Source organism: Trichosurus vulpecula, chromosome 6 (genome assembly GCF_011100635.1).
Source record: "Trichosurus vulpecula isolate mTriVul1 chromosome 6, mTriVul1.pri, whole genome shotgun sequence".
Classification (NCBI taxonomy): Eukaryota; Metazoa; Chordata; class Mammalia; order Diprotodontia; family Phalangeridae; genus Trichosurus; species Trichosurus vulpecula.
Genome location: NC_050578.1, coordinates 130452560 through 130473637, shown reverse-complemented (window position 1 = coordinate 130473637; position 21078 = coordinate 130452560). Strand labels below are relative to the sequence as shown.

The 21078-nt window shown below is 38.6% G+C and overlaps 1 protein-coding gene across 1 annotated transcript in view; it reads right to left on the bottom strand.

The window, feature by feature from the left end:
• LOC118854756 (transmembrane protease serine 11A-like) overlaps positions 1-21078 on the bottom strand; it is a 72515-nt gene that overhangs the window by 6855 nt on the left and 44582 nt on the right. The window contains exons 6-8 of the mRNA XM_036765021.1: positions 18911-18949; positions 12447-12618; positions 4467-4726 (exon numbers count right to left, since the gene is read on the bottom strand). Coding sequence (XP_036620916.1) covers positions 4467-4726; positions 12447-12618; positions 18911-18949 — 471 coding nt within the window. The remainder of the gene's footprint in view (positions 1-4466; positions 4727-12446; positions 12619-18910; positions 18950-21078) is intronic.

Sequence of the window (21078 nt, the reverse complement as noted above, 5' to 3'; positions counted from 1 at the left end):
CTGGATTCTTCCTTTCAACCTAGCTGCTGATCTCATCATATAAATGAAACAGCTCTGCTCATTTACTAATGATCTCTTAACCACCAAACCTAGTCCTCTTTTCTCACTCATCATCCTTCTTGACTTCTTTGCAACTTTTAAGACTGTTCTCCCTGCCTCACCCCACCTCCTAGAGACTTTGTCCTTCTCTGGTTTTTGTGACATTTTATTTTTCTAATTTTCTCCTACTTGTCTGATTGCTTCTTAGTGTCCTTTGCAGGATCATCATGTGTCTCCTGCCTTCTTTGCGTGGGTGTTCTCCAGTATTTTATTCTGGTTCCTCTTCTTTCTTTATACTCTTTCCAAGATTGTATTACTAAATAGAGGTTCAGCTATGACTCCTAAATCTATATTGCCAGGCTTTATCTCTCTTCTGAACTCTAGACATACATTATCAACTTAATGCTGGATATTTCCTCCTGAATTACATGTGGACTCTCAAATACAACATGCCAAAAATTATGAAATATCTTCCTACTTCCAATGGTTTTTTCCTTCAAATTTCCCATTTTATGATTAAAGTGCCACCATCCTCCAAGTTACCCAGGTTCATAACCTCAGAAATATTTTCTCCTCACAACTTCCAAAATTATCTTCCTAAGGCATAAGATCTGACCATTTTAATGGAACATGCTTTTGTTAACAAAGAAGACATGTATACATCTATTCTGAACTCATTTACTTCTAAGATTGGTGTCTTAACTAAAATTAATATTCCCTTCACTGATGCAGGTGATCCTTTCATGCAGTTTCATGAGTTACTGTTAGAAATTTTCATCACTTTCTTTTGATCAGCCTCCGAACTAATTTACTGTTTTTTTCATATAGGTTCCTTAGAAATCACTAACAATTCAAAGATTAATGAAGTCCCACTACTTCTGGCCCCAGGTGGAGTAATCCTGCCATGCCAATCCCTGTGACATCATTTTTTGCTTTCTTTGGTTGGACCCCCCAAAATGGAATGAAATTCTTTTAAAAATAATTGGAGACTTGAATTGCTTATTAATTTATAGAATTATGAAATGGGAGTAGGCATGCCTGGTTTTTGGTTATTCACCTGGAAAGACCATAATGGTAGTGGGGACTAATGCTTCAATCACACTTTAGTAACACACAGAAGATGTAGGGGCAAATGGCACAGAAAATGCAGAGATAAGCAACACTAATGGTGGGGTGGGGTCATAGGAGCAGAATGTGTAGGGATGAGCATGAGGAGGAGTAAGGCAGACAGCATGGAGAAGAAGATGGGGAAGGAAGAGACAGAGACTAACTCATGTAGAATTAGGAGCATTCAGCAGCCTGGATCCAGATGGAGATGGAAGAGTACTTGAGGGGCAGGAGTTTGAAGTTTTGGTGGAGGAAAAGACTAACTGTCACCTATAATGCCTTGCTTGGGGTTAGCTCATTATCATATCCACATCATCTCAAAGTTATTAAGAACATTTAATTTAATGTTCTACTGGTCTTACTGTGGATGTCTGGAGCTTATATGAGATCATAGGAAGGGCCTGACAGCAAGACTTCTGGTTTATCACACAGTCTCAGGGTGTGATTTTTAATTAATGTATAATGCAGTTTGCAAATTATGCTCCTTTGATTTTGGGGACAATCCATGAGTAATTTTTAGGTGCCCCTTTGCAATCTTGCTTCCTTCAATAGTTAATTTTTACTGGCTACTTATAAACTTACTAATCCTAACTAGAAAGGCAGGAGGTTGTTGGGAGACCAGATCAAGATACAATTTTAACATACAACTTTATATTAGATATTATTTCAATAATATTCAGAGAATTATTCATATTGCTTTGCTATTTTAATGTTCTAGAGTTTTTCTCTAAAAACTAATGGTCATGGACTGGTTCTTGGAATTTGTTCTAATGGTATTTGTTCTAATGGGCTTTAACCATCATCAATTATAAGTGAACTATACTTCAGTAATTTGGGTTGTTTTTGCCAAAAAAAAAAAGGGGTCAAATAAAAATAGCATCTTATGTTAGAGAGAAGACCCAAATAGTCCAAATGAAGTTTATATTGAACCTTATATTTGAAGACTTTAGCAATACACATATTGTTGATAAACATGATAGAAATTATCTATGGAATTTGGAATTTGTGTGTATGTTTTAGGATTATGTAGTATGGCTACTTTCCGTACCAATAATTAATCAGTAAACATACACTGTGCTAAGTGCTAGGATAATGTACAGCTGCTGTCATTCACCAATTGCCAGTGGAAATTCTATTTATTGACTTCAAGTTTCCTAAAACCAAGGTCATGTTCTCACAGAGTAGCCACTTCATAAATTCTTCTTGATGAACATAATGAATCCCAAAACTGAAAATCCAAGTCTGTAGCCTTTGTCAGCTATATTAAGGTCTTTGGAAAAAATCAGTTGTGGACTCTGGTTGGGCAGCACGATCATTATCTGTACTTTGACTCTCACTTCCTTATGGAACCTTTACCTGTGGCACACCAGTTGTCATTGTAACTTCTGGTCTCTAGTTGATATATACCAACATTGTTCCTGATTTATCAATTACAGAAGTTACAAATTTTGCCTATTAGGCTGCCATAGTCCTTTGACATTATGGGTCCTAAATGTCCATTTTCATTCTATCTTACTTTCCTACCATATGGTTTCATAGAGGATAAATCACAGAATATTAGTGCTGACAGTGACCCTGGAGATTATCAAATCCAAACCGTTCACTTTATACATAAACAACTATGACAATTAGTGCTAGTAATAATAATAGCTAACATTTATATAGTGTTTACTATATGCCAGGCTCTTTATAATTAGTCTCATGTGATTCTCACAACAACCTTGGGAGGTGTTATTAGTAAACCCATTTTATCATTGGAGAAACTGAGGCAAACAGAGGTGACTCATCCAGGGGTCATGCATATAGTATCTGAGATTGGACTTGAACTTAAGTCATCCTGATTCCAGATAGTACTCAGTGCTCTATCCCATTGTAGCACCTACCTACTCCAGCAGTTTAACGCAGCTCAGTGTTCTATTTACTACACCAGACTACCCTGGTTTGTTTTCTTTTAGCTCTTTGGATAATTAGAATTTGTTGGTTATTTAGGGTATGTACTTTTAACCTAATTGGTAATCAGATCTCCTTAAACAAACTAACAGATGCAGAGGTAAGAAGAGCTCAATGTCCCTGTGATAGTCATGGTGAATTGATAATTACTTGAGTTATCGACACAGAAAACAAAGTATCTTAGTTTAAATAATATCTTTACTTAGAATTGCCATAAAATCCCAAAGGAGACTCATTTGGATATATACTGTAGTTTGTGCTTTATATGTAATTCTGAGAAGTTCATTCCTATTCATTCCTGATCACTCTCAATATTAAATTATCTGTGGTTTAAAAATAGCTTCCCAGATCCAGAATTAGATTCTGCTGAGTCTGAGTTTGTATATCAAAATACCTTGGTGGTAGGGCTCATCTTTCTTATCTAATGCCTCTCTCAGTGTTTCATGACTCAAACATTGTCATTTGCAGTGAGGAAAAAACAGTTAACATTGCCCTGTTTAGCTTTCTATTCCTAAGGTTAGTTGTTAATTTAAGTACCTCAACCTTGATAGATCTATTATCTTAAGGTAATATGTTTCTCGGCTGATTGACAAATTCTCTTTTAACAGACATACAGAATAAACCACAGGCTTATAGTTTGGTCAATACTATAAGGAAACAGCCTTAAATAAACAAAAGCATCCTCTATTAGATGATTAAGGAATTTTTTTTTTCTTTTCTGGAATGAGTGATCTAGAGTGAAGACAGGAAATGAAGACATGAAAAGGTAAAAGGTGTTATATGTTTCAGGAGACATGAGGTGAAAAACAAAAACACCAAATAGCAAAAGTTTAATGCCATCCTTCACATCCATTGTAATAATAATAATGGCATTCATAATAGCATTAAGGTTTGCAAAGTTTCATTTGGTCCCCACAAAAACCCTTACAGGAGAAGTTATTACTTTTCCCATCTTACAGATGAAAAGCTGAGGTCCAGAGTGGTCAAATGATTTATTCAGGGTCACACATCTCATAAGTATCTGCATCAGGTTTTGAACTCAGGCCTTCCTGATTCCAGGTACAGCACTCAATTAATTGTGTCATAAGATCACCTTCATTACAATTAGGCTGACCGAGTAATGTTTTGGGTTTTTTATTGTTTGGAGGGGAGCGGGGCAGTTGGGGTTAAAGACTTGCCCAAGGTCACACAGCTAGGAAGTGTGTCAAGTGTCTGTGGTAGGATTTGAACCCAGGTCCTCCTGACTCCAGGGCCAGTGCTCTACTCACTGCACCACCTAGCTGCCCCAGTGACCAAGTAATGTTAATAAGAATGTGTTGTGCTGACTGAAGAAGCATTTGTATCGTCGAAGTCTTTTCTGAGATACCTACCGCCATATGAAAGAGCTCCGTATCCTGTGATATAGACTGTTGAAGTAGGTGGGAAATAATCAGATGCTTCTGGTAGACAGATACGGCGAATGTCATCAGTAAAGGTGACTTGAGGAGAAATCTGCACTACTGCGATGTCATATTCTCGTGCCGGGGACCGGTACCTTTCATGAACTATGATTCTTTTGATATTTCTTTTCATTAAGGGAGGGTTAATAGTTGTACCAAAGCTAACAGTCCATCCACGTGGGCTGGGATAACTGTAAAAGATGGAGAAAGAATAATGATAAGAATTGGACAGCATTAGATTAATCAATTCTCAGAGTTTATTTACTCTAACCTGTGCCTGCCTTCTGCAAAACATACCTTACAAATGATCATCCAACCTCCACTTGATGTCCTCCAGTTATGAGGAATTCATTCCTTCTGGAGGCAGCTACTTTTTTAAGCAATCATTATTTACAATGCCCGGTCCCTGAACAAAGTATTACTATAAGGTAATAACTTGTGATTTTAGGTATTACTTCTGGGAAGACTGGCTGTGTGACCTTGGACAAGTCACTTAACTTCCTAGTACCTCAGGCAACTTCCTAAGAGGAGGGAGCTTTACACTGTTAATGAAAATATAAACAAAACAAATATAAACAAACAAGTAAATAAAGCAATGAGAGTGATTCCATAAGTCATACATATACATCAGTCTCTTTAACCCAAGGTCACATCTCATATTGATGGGGTACAGGATCTGGGAGCCCCTCTGAATTCTTGAATCTTCCCACTTGATTTTGTCTGAGGCCATAAACCTTTCATTATCTCTAGGCCCAAATCTCTTTGTTACTCTTAATCTAGCCTAGTCTTCCATTGTATGGCTAGTTTCCACCCTTGATCCTGTCAAAATGTCTACGTCCAAATCTGTTACCCTTGAACTAGCCCAGCCCTACATTGTCTGTTATCTCTAGGTAGCCTTCAGCTACTTCCCACCCTTAACTTCATTCTCTTGGTTCCTGGAGTCTGACCTCACCCCAGTCTCATCAAACTCCTCCTTAGACTCCTCCTCAAGACCCTTCCCTAAACCCCTCCTTCCATCACCCCTGGACCACCCTAGATTCCTCCCACAAATCCATCTTGCCTCCATGAAGGTGCTCAGATTCAATCTAGTTCAGTAGAATCTGTCCCTCTTGTGAAAATGAGCTTCACAAATGCTGAGATTTCTTAAGATACAAGCCAATATGGTGAACCTTTAAAAAACTTTTTTTTTTTGGCTGTGAGAAAGCTTGAGTTGAATTTATTTGAGCAGGACCCAACATGTTGGTATTTTGGTATCTCAAACACCCCTAGAAACATGGTTCTATAACCTCATCAAGATATCATCATTTCCATATCTTTCAGTGTCATGGTCTTCCTTTATGATATCTCTCATCTCCTCTATTCAATACTTACAAACCCCTTTATAACTTTGCCTTTCATCTCCTCGTTTGCTTTATCTGTCTCCTCAACATTTGCTCCAGTTTCTGAAGAAAAAGTAGCCCTCTTGATCAAGGCTAATGTAGAGACATTGGTGGTATCGTCTCTGTCTCCTCTGACCACTATTTGTTCCTATGATCTTTCCCTTTCTCCCTTATCTTTAATCTCCCTATCCAAAGGCTCCTTACCTGCTACCTACAAATGTGCTTAGGTTTACTCAATATTTAAAAGTCCTTTCTTGACACTGCCATTCCTTCAAGCTGTCATTTTGTTTCTTTCCTCCGTTTACTGCCAAACTCAGAGCTGTCTGCCCTCATTGCCTTCTCTCCTTCATTATTCATGCATTTCTTAACCCCTTGCAGTCTGGTTTGCAGCCTCATCATGCTACTGAAACCACTCTCTCCCAAGCTACTCTTAACTCCTAATTTCAATGATTTTTCTCAATCTTCATTTCCCTTCACCTGGTAGCTTTTGGTGCCATAGACCATTCTCTCCTCCCTTGACTTCCATTACATTGCTCTTCCCCTTCTCTCTGTCTGATGGCTTCGTTTTCCTTTGCTGTGTAATTATTTATCTCCTGGCTCTATCTCCTTTTTTCCTTTTCTCTCCTCTCCTCCCCTTCCTTTTTTTCTTCTCTTCAAGCTATTTCCCTGGCTGATCTGAGTCTTTCTTCTAATTTTAATGATCATTATACTAATAATTAAAATTCATATAGTGCTTTGAATTTTAAAAGGCATTTTACATATATTATCTGATCTCAGCTTCACAACACCCATTCTCCCAGTTGTCCAAATTTTAATCTCAAAATTATCCTCAATTCTTCTATTTCCCTAGCTATTGAAAGAAATGAATTTTATGCTGTACCATTTGATTATTTATAATAATTTGTAACATTCTCTTTTCCTTAAAAAGGCTAGCTTAAAAGAGGAGCCCCTCCCCTGCTAAAAGAATGTCAGAAGCATTCCAGCTCGGCTTAAGGCACCTAAGCAGGACTCCACACCCAACTTGGAAACCTGATTTCTGTTTAGGATGTAAACAGAATCCAGTGTGGGTGAGTTCTCCTGTCCTAGATCCCTTTCATTACAGTTTAGGGTGACCCAGCTCATGAAGGAGAAACCAAACCAGATAGAACATGGTCAGGGTGCCCAGGTTGCTAGAAGGAGCTAAAATATCATGACCAGACCAAGTTCTCAGTTAACTTCCTCCCTTAAACTCTGTGATACTTGGGAGCTTTTAGCCTACATCCTCATTAAATATCCACCAATAAGGGTTGAGTTTCACTTGTAAGGCAATTCCCTTTCTGAAGGTATATAACTGATTTAAGGTGTTTCAGAGTCTCCCTTGGTGTCTTTGTTTACTGAGAGCAACCACTGACCATCAACTTATTGGTTATTGACTAGACTAGTTAATAAATTGATTATTAATACCTGGAAACTTTGTCTCTTGGAATTTTTATTCAGAAATGAAGCCGGGGCGGGGGCAGGGGGGGGGGGTGTTCAGTAAGTTGCTTATAGTCCCAGAGCTATTGAGTCTCAGAATTTGAACTAAGTTTTCCTGACTTAAAGTCCAGACTCTATCCAATATGTCACACTGTCTCTCAAAGTCTTTAGATGAATTCCCAAATCAGTTTACTTTCCTGCACTCTAGTTTTGCATCTCTTACTATCTACTGTATATCTACATCTGCCAAAGTTGGGTTACCAAACCAGGTAACCAAATCTGCAGCTAGGTTTCACAGTGAATGGAGTGTGGGACTTGGAGTCAGGAAAACCTGACTTTGATCCTGCCCCAGACACTGGCCCTGGACAAGTCATATAACATTCCTCAGCCTCAATTTTTCCACCTATAAAATGAGAATAAAAATAGTACCTACTTCATATGTAAAATTCTTTGCAAACATTAAAGCTCTATACAAGTGATAGTAATTATCAACGTGTCCAAAATGGAACTCATCATCCCCTCATATTGCTCCCCTCTCAAATCCATTCTCTACATAGTATTTGCAATAGAAAAGTCTCAGTCATACCATTCAACTCTGTATCTTCAAATATTTAGTAGTTGTCTTTAAATATTTGAAAGTCTATAGTATTGTTTCTTTGATTGTTGTCTTTTGTTCTCAAAGAGGACCAAAATGACACCACTATGTTGAGGTCAAGGTACAATGTTTCAGGCTGTGGCTGATAATGCCAATATAAGCTTGGAAGGCTCTATTATGTTTATTTTGAGCTACTGCAATTCTTCTGTGCTTATAGAGCACAGCACCTTTTTTGATATGAACATGCCATGCTGGGCAGTCCTGTGCCAGGGTCTCCCATGTCTCACAAACATTGTTAGGCCAAAATTAGCACAAACAGCAGAGAATCAATCCATAACTTGTTGCACCTCAGCCTCAGAGGTTGCATTGAGTGTATAATTATCTGCAAATAAAAGTCATGCACCAATTCTCCCTCCACTTTAGTCTTGGCTTGTAGCTTTTCAAGTTAAATAATTTTCCATCATTGTGGTAACTGGTCTTTCAGCTGTTTTCATCCTAGTTGAAGTTGTCTGACAACTTCACTGAAAACATCACACTAAAAAGCATGGGAGCAAGCACATAGCCCTGCTTCACTCCACTGGTGGCTGTGAAAGCATTGTCTGTTATCCAGAACCTGGGCAAGCATGCCATCATGAAACTGAAGTACAATAATGATGAACTTATCTGGGTGGCCAAATTTTGCCATGATTTTCCACAAGCCATCACAACTGACAGTGTCAAAGGCCTTGGTCAGATCAATGAATGTTGTGTACAGACTTCTGTTCTGCTCCTGAAGTTTCCCCTGGAGTTGTCAGGCAATAAGACATATCCTCAGCCCTTTCTGAAGCCACACTGACTCTCTCATCTTCCATGTGAAAGATCAGCCTTTTAAGGAGGTTTCTGGTGAGAATCTTGCCAGCAGTGACTAAGAAAGACATTTCCCCCACCCCAACCCCACAACATGATTGTCATAGGACAACTTATTTCTTTTTGCTTTATAGAGATGGATAATGGAGGCATCCTTAAACTCCTGAGAGATAACCTTCTCTTGCCATATAACTTGGAAGAATTCAGTCATCTTTTGTATGAGTGGTAGACCCCCTGCCTTTGCAAATCTCAGCTGGAATAGAATTAGCACCAGGCACTTTCACACAGGAGAAGAGTCTAATGGCAGTCAAAACCTGTTTTTTGGTTGGAAGTTTGGTTAGACAGGGATTGATTTCAACCTGAGGTATTCGGTCAGTGGCTTCAACATTGATTGATGATGGTCTGTTGAGAACATTATGCAAGTGTTCAGCCCATCTCTCCAGGCTCATGTCTTTATCACTAATCAAAGTGGCTCTATCAGCACTGAGTAGTTAATATGCAGCATAGATCATCTTTGGCCCATAAATAGCCTTCAGGGCATCTTAAAAGCACTTTGGATTGTTACTATCAGCATAAAACTGAATTTTGCTTGCACTTTATTTTTAATGGAGCTAAATGTTACCTTCTTAGTGACAGATGAACTACCCTGCTAGAAATCCTTTGGAGTTCTTATTTTTCATTTAACAGCTTCTGAATTTCCCCATCATTTTCTTCAAACCAATCTTGATGTTTGCAAGTGTTCTGGCCCATATTAGTAAATGTACTGTACACCAAATCTTTGAAAGCTGCCCATTCCTTTTCTGCTCCTCTGTTGCCAACTATGTATTGACTCAGCTTTCTCTCTAAGTTAGCAATGAACTGCTGCTCAAGCTCAAAGAAGCACTCTAATCTATTGAAATTAAGTCTTCTGGTAGCCATCTTGCCTTGGGGCCTTCTGCTTTTGTTGAATATGGAAGTTTAGTTTAGAGAGGATGCCAATGATCAGTCTAGCCCTCATTGCCTCCATCACTTTTACAGCCTCTCTGTCTCGTCCTACAATGACATAGTCTATTAAATGCCAATGTTTGGTTTGAGAGTGCATCCATGGAGTTTTATTGCATTTAGGTAAATGGAAGACAGCATTGTTGGTGAGGTCATGAGATCCATAAGTCTTCAGTAGTAAGTGTGCATTGCTGTTGCTGTTTCTGACTTCTACTCATTCCAAGGATTCCCTGCCATATCTAATAGTCTGTGTCTACTCTGGCATTAAAGTCACCCAAGACTACAAGCTTGTCCTCTTTTGGCACATTGATGATAAGGGTCTCCAGGTTTTCATAAAATTGTTCTTTGGCCTCATCAGGGTTTGTCAGATGCGCTGATGGGAGCGTACGCACTGATGATGGCAGTATGGCACTTTTCCTGAAAGTGGCAATCATCTTGTCATGAACCTGTCGTTCACTCCTTTTGGGAGGCATACAAGCTTGTTGACTAGATTAGTTTTTATCGCAAAACCTGCTCCCATCACTATGTCCACTTCAGAAAAATGTAACCAGCTTTGACTTCAGTAAGCTGGCCTTCATTTGTCAGCCCTGTTTTCACTCAGAGCTGCTTTTTGGATTTGATACCTGTTAAGTCCCCTCACAAGACCTGTCATCTTTCAGTTCTACTGGCTTTCTTGTTATCCATAAGTGTGTACCCATCCCACATACCAATAATAAATGGAATCATCTTCACAAAAGTTTCTTGCACATTTTTTTGTGTGTGTGTTTTGACCACAGTGTGGGATCTCCGTCTGCCATGGTAAGCAGATCAGGGTTCAGTTTGGTAAAGCAGACAATTTTTAGGGCACCTTTCCTAGCCTCTTCCTCATGCCAGGAAGTGAGCAGTGTGGTCCTTAAAAAAACTGCTCCAACAACCAGGGGTCTGCCAAAGCCCATTTCTGTTTCAGTGAGAAGATAGCCCTATGGCTTGGGCTGCTTGTGTGTAGGGTTGTGACCACAGCTCCCAATATATCCTCACCTGCTGCTTCATACTTGCCTGCTAACACAGGACTTTGAGGTAGGTTAAAATGGTAAAATGGTGTGGGATCACCACATCATCAGTCTTTTGACCCTTACATAAATCAGATTTAAGTAAGGCAGAGTTTGCATGCAGGCTCACTATCTTTCAGAGTCATAGGAATATAGTGGCAAGACAAAAGTCAAGATGGCTGGTGATGGCTTGGGAAGCATGGGATGACCTTGGTGTCTTCAATGTCTGATCAAGGTCTAAGCACTCCACAGCACCTATTTCAGCTGCCTTCATGGTCCTTGGAACAAATTGTTCTCATCTGCCCATTCCACCAGGTGAATTCTTCACATGCTTGGAACAGACACCTCCCTAACTCACTGATGGGCTCGAGCCCCTCATTTACCCTCAATCTGGTTTACCCTGTCTGCCAAAATGGTTTACTAGTGTGTGTGTTGAGAATGCTACAGCCTTTTGGAGCCACAGATGAGAACTATGTAAGGCAGGTGGACACCAAAGGTAGAAAGCAGGTCTGAAAAGGGCTCAGCAGCCCTCACACCAGAAGTACTAGTCTTCTCTGGACACCCTTAGACCCATATCAATGCTAGATATTATTAACATGTCCAAAATGGAACTCATTATCCTCCCATATTGCTCCCTTGTCAATCCTATCCTCCACACAGGAAAGTCTCAGTCATACCCTCTAACTCTTTAAGTATTTAGTAATTGTCTTCAAAAATTTGAAAGGCTATAGTGTAAAAAGTACAGTAAAGTTGTCCTAAATTGGCCTAGAAGGCAGAACTAGAATGAATTAATGGAAGTTATAAGGAGGGAGGTTTCAAATACACCCAACAACAACAACAAAAAAAACCTTTCTAAAAGTTAGATGTGCACTAATAAAAAAGCCTACGTGAAAAGTCATAAGATTATACATATGGGATTATACAATGCCCTTATTTTACAAATGAATTAACATATGTAAGGTTACAAACTTTAAAGCATTATGTAAAGCTATTATTATTATTATTATTGTCGTAGATGAAGAAACTGAGGCAAAGAAGATTGTGACTTGCTCAGGGTCACACAAGCCAGTAATAGCCTGAAAAAGAATTGAAATCAAGCCTTCCTGACTCAAAGGCTCATGGTCTCTATAGTAAGCCATCTAGCTCCCCAGTGCTAATCAGATTTAAGTAAAGATGACCATTGGTCAAGAATACCATGGAAGACATTCTTAGACTCTTTGGGAGTTTGGATTTGATGATCTTCAAATTACCTTCAAATCTACCATTTCAAAATATAGTTTTCAAGGCAGTTGGAGTCTATAAAGGCACCAGGTACAAGGAGATACTCAGGAATATGAAATGTCAGAAACCATTTAGTCTGATCCCTTTGACTTTACAGGTGAAAAAACTCAGACTGAGGGATGTTAAATCACTTTACTTTAGACTACAGAGCTAGTTAGTGGCTGAATGAGCATTAGAACCTAGGTCTCACAGGCCAGTGTTCTTTCTACCTTAGTTTGTTTCCTCTCTACACTAATAGAATTTGTTTAAATGTGTTTGGGAAGAGCAGTTCAGTAAAATTCCATTTTCGTTAGTCATGGGTTTCAGCCTATGACGAATAGGACCATCCTACTTGGTTAAAACTTACTTCTTAAAGCAGTGAGCTGCAGTAACAAGCCATGTGTTACTAATCAGAGTGGCCCCACATTGATGCACATTGTCATGCTGAAGACTGGCTTGCCATGGCCAGGCAGATTTAGGTGCAATTTCTCCACCAATTATTCTGTTGACTATTGTTGGAGTCACTCGTTTGCCACAACCTGTAAGAAATTTGTTAGATGATTAAAATTTTCAATAAATCACCTTCAAGTTATAGAAGGGAACTTGTAGATACGTTTGTATTGGAATACAGTACTTTTTGCTTCTTCATGATCATCAGTGGTTATGCAGAATACAAGTTATTGGATAATGTAATACAATGCTAATTCAAGAAACATTTATTAAGCATCTCTAATATGTAAGATAAAAAAACAAAAAATCACAGCTGTTACAGGAAGTTAACCTCCTACTAAGAGGTATATCATGTAAACAAGTAAATCAGTTCAAGATAATTAAGGGAGGTAGAGGAAACTAGAAACTATAAGGATCAGGAAAGACTTCTCATAGGAGGTGGCATTTGAGTTAAGCCTTGAAAGGAGCTAAGGATTCTAAAAGGCTGAGGGAGGCAGTGCAATTCAGTCATGGGGAACAATCTGTGTAAAAGGCATAGAGGTGGGAGATAGAATATTGTTTGGGTAAGAGTTAAGTGACCCAGTATGGAGAGAATATAGAATATATGAAGAGAATGATTTGAAATATGTCTGGAGATGTAGAATAGAATCAGATTATAAAAGACTGAGAACTTTGTCTTTAATACTAAAACCGATAGTAGACCACTAAATATTCTTGAGGTGGGGGAGTAATACAGTCAGAACTTTAATTTAGGAAGATTATTTTGTCAGTTGTGTGAATGATGGATTGGAGATGGGGGAGACTTGAGGCAGTGAGACCAATTAGTAGATTAATACAATTGTCCAGCAGGAGATGGTGATTTTCTGAACTAGGGTGATAGCTATGTGAGTCTACAGTAAGAGGCAGAAGAGATGTGGAGGTGATGGGATGTAGAAGGTGAGAGAAAGGGAGGAGTTGAGGATTGCTGAAATTTCAAATGGAGTGGAAGAAGGATGTGGTAAAGCTTTTCCATTATTCAATTTGAAGCACAGTCTATCCATCCTACAAACACAGATTTAGTTGTTATACAATTCAGTCAATCCCACTCAAACTTCCCATTATGGTTTGGAGTTGACCTTTGTGGCTGAAAAGCTATTGAACTAGAATGCAAATTCTAGAACAGAGGTTCCCAAACTTATTTGGCTTACTGGCTCCTTAAAAAAAATACTCAGCACCCCCCTGGAAATCTGCTTTCTTCAACCCTTTAACTGTTTTTTTTTTAAATTTGCATCATTTCAAAAAAATGTAAAATTTAAAAATGACACATCTTAAATTTAATAACATTGTGAATTTGTGCTTGATGACACAATATTGTATCATGTAACCATTTAGTATTGTATTGTAAACAAGTGATTACACGCACATATTCCTGCCAATGCATACTGGGCTTCCCGACTATGCGCCATACACTCACCTGTCAACACTTGCTTGTTAAGACCTGTAGGTGGACTTCACCACTGATTGGTTATAACTTGCATTTTGTGTGTTTATTTGGAAAATAATGTAATCACTACAACTTTAACTCTATTACACAACAGATGAAATGTACAGTTTTTCAAAATTTTCTTTGCTTCTTTGCTTATGCTTCCACTGCCCCCTTGTTTTTATTCAATGCCTCTCAATTGTACCCAAGGGTACTACTGCCCCCTGGATTATTCCAGCACATATCTCTGGGGTTGTAACACCCACTTTGGGAACCTCTATAGGAAACTGGGTGGTACAGTGTATAGAGTTCTGAGCTTGCAGTCAAGAAGACATGAGTTCAAACCTGGCCTCAGATACTTACTGTCTGTGTGATCCTCAGCAAGTCACTTAACCTCTATCTGCCTCAGTTTACTCAATTGTAAAATTGGGATAAAGGTAGCATCTATCTCCCAGGATTGTTATGAGGATCAAATGGGATATCTGTAAAGGATTTAACACAATGCCTAGTACATAGGAGTGCTTAATAAAAGCTTGTTCCCTTCTTTCCCTCCTTTCCTCCTTCCTTCCTTACATCTCTCCTTTCTTTCTTCCTTTCTATCTTCCCTTCTTCATACTTTCAATCCCTCCTACACTCTCTCCTTCCTTCCTTCCCTCCTTCTTACCTTAAATCCTTCCTACCTTTTCTCCTTCCTTCCCTTTCTACCTTCCCTCCTTCCTTCCATCATTTATTCCTTTCTTCCTACCCTCCTTCAACCTTCCCTCTTTCCTTCCCTCCTTTTTTCTTTCCTTCATTCCTTGCTACTTTCTTCCCTCCTTCCTATTTTCCCTCCTTCCTTTCTTCCATCATTCCTTCCCTTCTTCCTACCTTCCCTTCCTCCTACCTTCCCCGCTTCCTTCTCTCCTTCCTTTGCTCCTTGCTATCTTCCCTCCTTCCTTCTCTTCCTCTTTCTCTTTCCTCCTTTCTTCTCCTTCCTTCCTTCATTTCCTCCTTTCTACTTTCCTCCTATCTCTCCCTCCTTCCTTCCTTCCTTCCTTCCTTCCTTCCTTCCTTCCTTTCTTCTTTCCCTTCTTCCTTCCCTCTTTCCTCCCCTCCTTCCTTCCCTCATTTCTTACTTTTTTCCTTTTCTCCTTCCTTCCCTACTTTTCCTCCTTTTTCCTCCCTCTTTCTTTTCATCCTTCCTCCCCACGCTCCTTGCTTCTCTCCTTGTATCCCTCCTTCCTTTCCTCCTTTCTTTCCCTTCCTTCTTTCCTTCCCTTCTTCCTTTCCTTCCTTCTTTTGCATACCTCCCTCCTAGCTTCCTTCTTTTCTTTCTTCTTTCCTTCCTTCCTTCCTTCCTTCCTTCCTTCCTTCCTTCCTTCCTTCCTTCCCTCCTTCCTGCCTTCCTTCCTGCCTTCCTTCCTTCAAAAGCCTAGAAAGGTTTGGAGGAAGAATACTAACTATGAGTCTGTGACAATTGACTGAGGATTAGTCTAGCCAAATCTGGTGAGGCTTATCAACAGGAATATGGAGATAAGGGTGACTATATTTTTGTCCCAGTGATAATTTCTTTGAACTGTTTTATAAGGCGTGTTGGAGTTTGCAATTGCATCGTTAGAGGTATATAGTAACCACACAGTTCAAATCATAGATCCTAGAAGTATAGAAATGTTTTATTGCTATACTTATGCTCCTACTAGAGAACCTCATGTAGGAATAAAAAGGAATTGGTGTTTTTATTTTGGAACTCCATGATATGTTTTCAGGTGTTCAAATCATTTTAGTTCAGTTTAACAAACATTGACTGCATGTCAAATACAAGTCATAAGGGATGTACTAAAAGTCGGCTGGAAAGTCATTCCAGGGTTTTAGTAGTAATAACTACCTGAAGTATTATAGATAATTATGAACAGTATCATATTGCAAAGCAAAGAGTAGCAGTGAATGGTAGAACCAGTATATCAGAAGCTGAAACTATACTTGATGAAGCAAAGTCTCCCAAAGACATTCAACAATGAAGATGGAAAGAAAAAAGAAGAAACAGAAGAAAATTGTTAACAATTTACAGAAACCATTTCAACTAATTCTTTTTTTCATCAAAGATGGTGAAACTACTACACTGGGATCTTAATGCAGCAATAGACACAGCACTAAAGAGAACAAAGAGAAAAGTAGCTAGGTTGGACCAAGCATGTATTAGAGGAGATCCATGCTAGAGAAGACTATTTTGAAGGTGTTGAGGGACAGATACACAAAGTATCTAAAGGAGAGGAAGAAATCAACATTATGGAAAAAATCTTGGGTCTTACAAATTGCAAAGAAAGGTAACCAAGAGAACAGAAATAATTACTGATTGACATACCTACTTTCCTAATGAGATAAACCCCTTTTCAGGTTCATCTATATATGAATGGAGAAATTCTCGATAACGGTTTTTGTATGGAACAATAAGGCTTTCACAAGCAATATTCAGCAATGAACCACATCTTGACAATCTTGCAACTGAAAGATGTAGAAAACATAACAGGCCATTGGTGCTTATTATTTGTAGATTACCAAAATTTTTTTTATTTGGTAGAATAAAACACCAAATTGTAGACTCCTTTGTAGCAAAATATCTCTCATCTCTATATCAAGATCCTTCAAGATTCCTCAGAAGATATAAAAACAGGAATAAACCTGGTCAGTCAAGGTATAAAACATAGAGATATGTGCTAGCCAATGTTATATGCTACTGTGATGGAGGAGATCCAGTGCAAATGTCAGGCTAAGGATGAATTCACTGTTGATAGTGATATCTTCCAAATGTTCCTATCTACAAATGTCTTAATTGCACCAGATCTCAAGACATTGCAGTCTCCTGGAAGTATTCTGCAGTCACACAAAGGAGTTTGGCCTGTCCACACACAGAGAAAAGAGCAAGAGGATGAAGAATATCTGCAGACCTCAACCTTTACTTTGATGGACTTATATAACTTGTCCAATAGTGTGTATATCTTGGACAAACTATACAGATGAACATTGAGAGAGGTCCAGAGATAAAAAGGAGGGGGACAGCAGGTTAGATTGCTTTGGGGAGATTGCAAAATTCTTTTACTGACTGAGCCTTTTCTTCCCCCAAAAGTAAAGGCCCATATTTTGGCAGTGACTTTTGTAACACCACTGCCTTCGAAGAAACAAATGACAACACACAGAGGGCAATGGAAAGGCATATGATGGGCTTGAGTAGGTTGCAATATATAGCCAATGAGGAAATCCAGAAAACAGGAGTAAATAAAAAGTCATCAAGGGATTATATATGACAGCAAGAGAATATAGACTGATCATGTGGCAGGAACAAAAGATGGCAGATAGTGAGAGTGGTCCTTTGGTACCTTCGTGGACTTAAAAGCAAATACTCCTACTTTTGGGAGAATATGGGCAAGAATTATACATGATGGGCAAGCATGGATGAATTGCAATCTATATTATTAGAAGGTACCCCTGGTTCAATGATATCATAGATCCATTTGGATATAATTGCTTGAGGACATCTTCTGGGTTTCCATTTCTATTTCTGGGGTGAGAGCAAGAGTGGTTTGCACAAAGTTCCCAGAAAATCAAGTTTCCCTGAGATCATCAGACAAGCAGACAGGTGGTTCCTAGAGGCAGCTAGGTGGCACAGCAGATAAAGTTTCTTGGCCTGGAATCAGTAACACCTGAGTTCAAATAAGGCCTTGCTATCTGTGTGACACTGTGCAAGTCACTTAACCTCTGTCTACCTCAGGAAAAACAATAGAAACTCACTTAGGTGTAAAATGTGGGTAATGAGAGCACCTCCCTCCTAGGGTTATAGTGATGATCAGTGAGATATTAATTGTTAAGCATTTAGCACAGTGTCTAGCACACAGTAAGTACTTAATAAATGCTTGTTCCCTTTTTGGCTTCCAACAATGTCTGCCTGAGTGACTCTACTAGAACATTAAATATTATAGTTATCTCTGAAGTGCATAATAAAGATGATTAATAAATTGTTTTGTGACTATGATATTGAAACACTAGAGCCTATGCTTACATCTGGTGGAGTCACTCAGGCAAATCTGACTGCTCAGTAGAGAGGCTCTATTCCTCCATTATCACAGTGACAAAACAATTTTATCAAGCACCTTTATTATGTGCATCAGAGACAATTACAATATTTAATATACTTGTCATGGGTTTGAGCTGGTTAAAACATGGTGCCAATGAAGCAAATATACTGGGTTCAGACGCTGAATAGATTAGTTGGACATATAAAACAAACATTTCACAATTGCTATCTGTGCCCTTATCCATTGTGAGCAAACCTATAGATGTCTACTATTTGTAGAAGAAAGACCAGACAAGGACATTAATGTAGAAAAAATAGTAATTCAAAGTCCACAGTAGTTGTGGATTAAGGGCATCATGTTATCCAAGGGATTGAGGTCAGCCATTAGTACAATGACTAGTTTCTGGGCCCCACCTCAGCTATTTTTAAAATACATTATTCCTCAGCACAAAACACATATTGTTGGTTTTCCACATTCATTTGCTTTCCTTGGACAAGAAAACCCCCTTCTTTCAAGCCTGTTTTTTCCTTACTTCATTAATATGACTTGAAAATATTTTATGACTCAAAAAGATCATCCTTGAAATTCATTTATAGCTCAGCTTCAGTTTTTGTCAAGAATCTTTAATGTATGTGTATAACAGGTACATTTAAGAGTTTATTTTCTTTTGGCGAGCACATTTCTTTTACTTCTTTTTTTATCCCTAGTGCTTAGCACAGTTCCTGGCACACTGTGTCATAATAAATGTCTACTGTAACTGTCTGACTGATGGGGTTGTAGAGGAAAATGATGATACTCCATTTGGAAAGAGTTTTCTTTTTCATACCATGGAAACCCTACTAGTTATTTAAATAAAGTTCTTAGACTTACATGATTGGATAGTTAGCTTGCCTGCTCTTGAGCTCATAGCTGGAAAAAAGTAAAATATCAAGATTTGAAGTTATTCGGGTCTTTCTCTCTGGCAAATATCACAGAACCCTGACTATATGTGGACTCCGGTTTTATAATCAAAATTTCAACAAAATGTTTGAAAGAAAAGAGACTAATCAGATGAGGGGATTATGTGGTGTAAAGAGAAATGTGTTCAGTATTTTCAATGAAACTGTGAAATGAGTGGGTGGTTTATTAGGCAAGACTGACATACTTTGATTTGCTGAAGTCAGTCACTTTGGAACTATGGTCATGCAACCTCTCTACAACTTCTCGTCATATGCGAATATCATGTATAATTTCTGGGTACTCAAATAAATTCATCAGAGAATCTACTGAATATATTGGATTATGGGTGTCTATTTCTAGATCTTTTAGCATTTTACAAATTTACTAGTACCCCAGTGTAGTTTTGCTGTTACTCTTTGCCCTTGGTATACTATCTGACTTCTCCCTAGGGTCTACATTTTCTTGGTGATACCTTTTATGCCACTTAAATTCAAGCCACCATAGTAAAGTACTAGAGTATATTGACATCCATCATGTATTTCTCCAGGACTTTTGAGTAACTCATGATTCAAAATCTTTCTATATCATGATATTCCATGATTCACATGGAATGACACTTCTTCCAAGAAGTCTTAATTGAGGCCTTTCCTCTCTCCCAAACAAAAACTATCCTTCCTATGTCCAGACTTGCATAAAGCTTAGTTTCTACCTTTCTTATGCACTTAGCCATTATGGTAATGTTAAAAAGATAGGTTTTTGTGTTAGGGACCAGACTGGGATTATTGATTGCCCTGCATAATTTCCCAAATGTCATCCCATCCACTTTGTTCCTCTTATTCAGTTCTGGGCCCACCTCTTTGTCCACTTACAGTGTCTAACCAAGATTTATGACTTAAGAACTGACTCTATGAACTGCCTAGCAACCTGCATCTCAAAATCTAGGCAGTACACATTCTTTATCCCTCAAATCTTTTCATCCATGGACTCTTAGGCAGATCAAAAAGCATGAGTTGGGTGATGACATTCTATAATGGATAAAGGTGGATCTCCTCAACTTATCTTTTTTTCTGCTAAAAAGAATGATTTTTTTAAACTAGAAGAAATGGAACAACATAAAATACTATGGAGTTGCTATACAAAGTAGGGAAAGGGTATGCCTAGAGGCTGGTAATCTGTGATGGAACCAGAGCAAGGAGCTGGTCCAAAGCTGCTGATTGGGCAAGGAGCAGAAACAGAAGTAAGGAGAACCCTAGTGGATTCTCTGATTCAGCCCCCAACCCAGCCTGAAGCCTGTCAAGGAAGAACTAGGATAAGGAGCCCAGACCAAGGTAAAAGCTACAGTTTTAATGTTCTGAACCTGAGATTCTTTCAGCTAGCTGACAGGAGCCAGCACTAATAGTTGTATGCTAGAGCTCCTGTGGTTGTGTCCCCATCCCTCCCCAAACTAAATTAGGATCAGGAATTCTGAAAGCTCAGATCAGGGCTAGGCAGTGATCAGATTTCATCCTAGACTAAACTCCTTTGGGTGTTTTGAAAGTTTGTAGATCCTTAGTCTTAATCACCTATAAGATACTGGAAGAACACTATACTCAACACCTGGAGAAAGCAACAATAGGACCCCAGAGAAGACAAATCAGGATCCAATTAAGCCCAGAATTCCCTGTAGATATGCACAAAGCCTGGCCCTAACACAAAGTCCCAATAGAGTAAATAAGACTGGAAGAATGAATAAACAACAACAATAAAAATATTCTCACCATGAAAACTATTATGGTAACAGGGATGCCAGACTCAGAAGAAAAATAAAATAAAACACTCCAAAACATCCACAAGCAAAGGCTCAAAATAAAACACAGCTTGGATACAAAGTTAAATAGAATTCCTGGAAGAAATTAATCAGGTTTTTAAAGAGTTAAAATTATTCTATAAATGAGATGCTAGAGGAAAGAGTTGGAGGAGAAATTAGAGCCTTAGAGGAGTGACTTGGAAGGAGAAAGAACACTATAATATAAAAGGTAGAAAATATGCCCAAGTAACAGACTACTTCAAAATTATCATGGACCAAATAGAAGTTAATGAGTATGAGACAATAAGAAGTA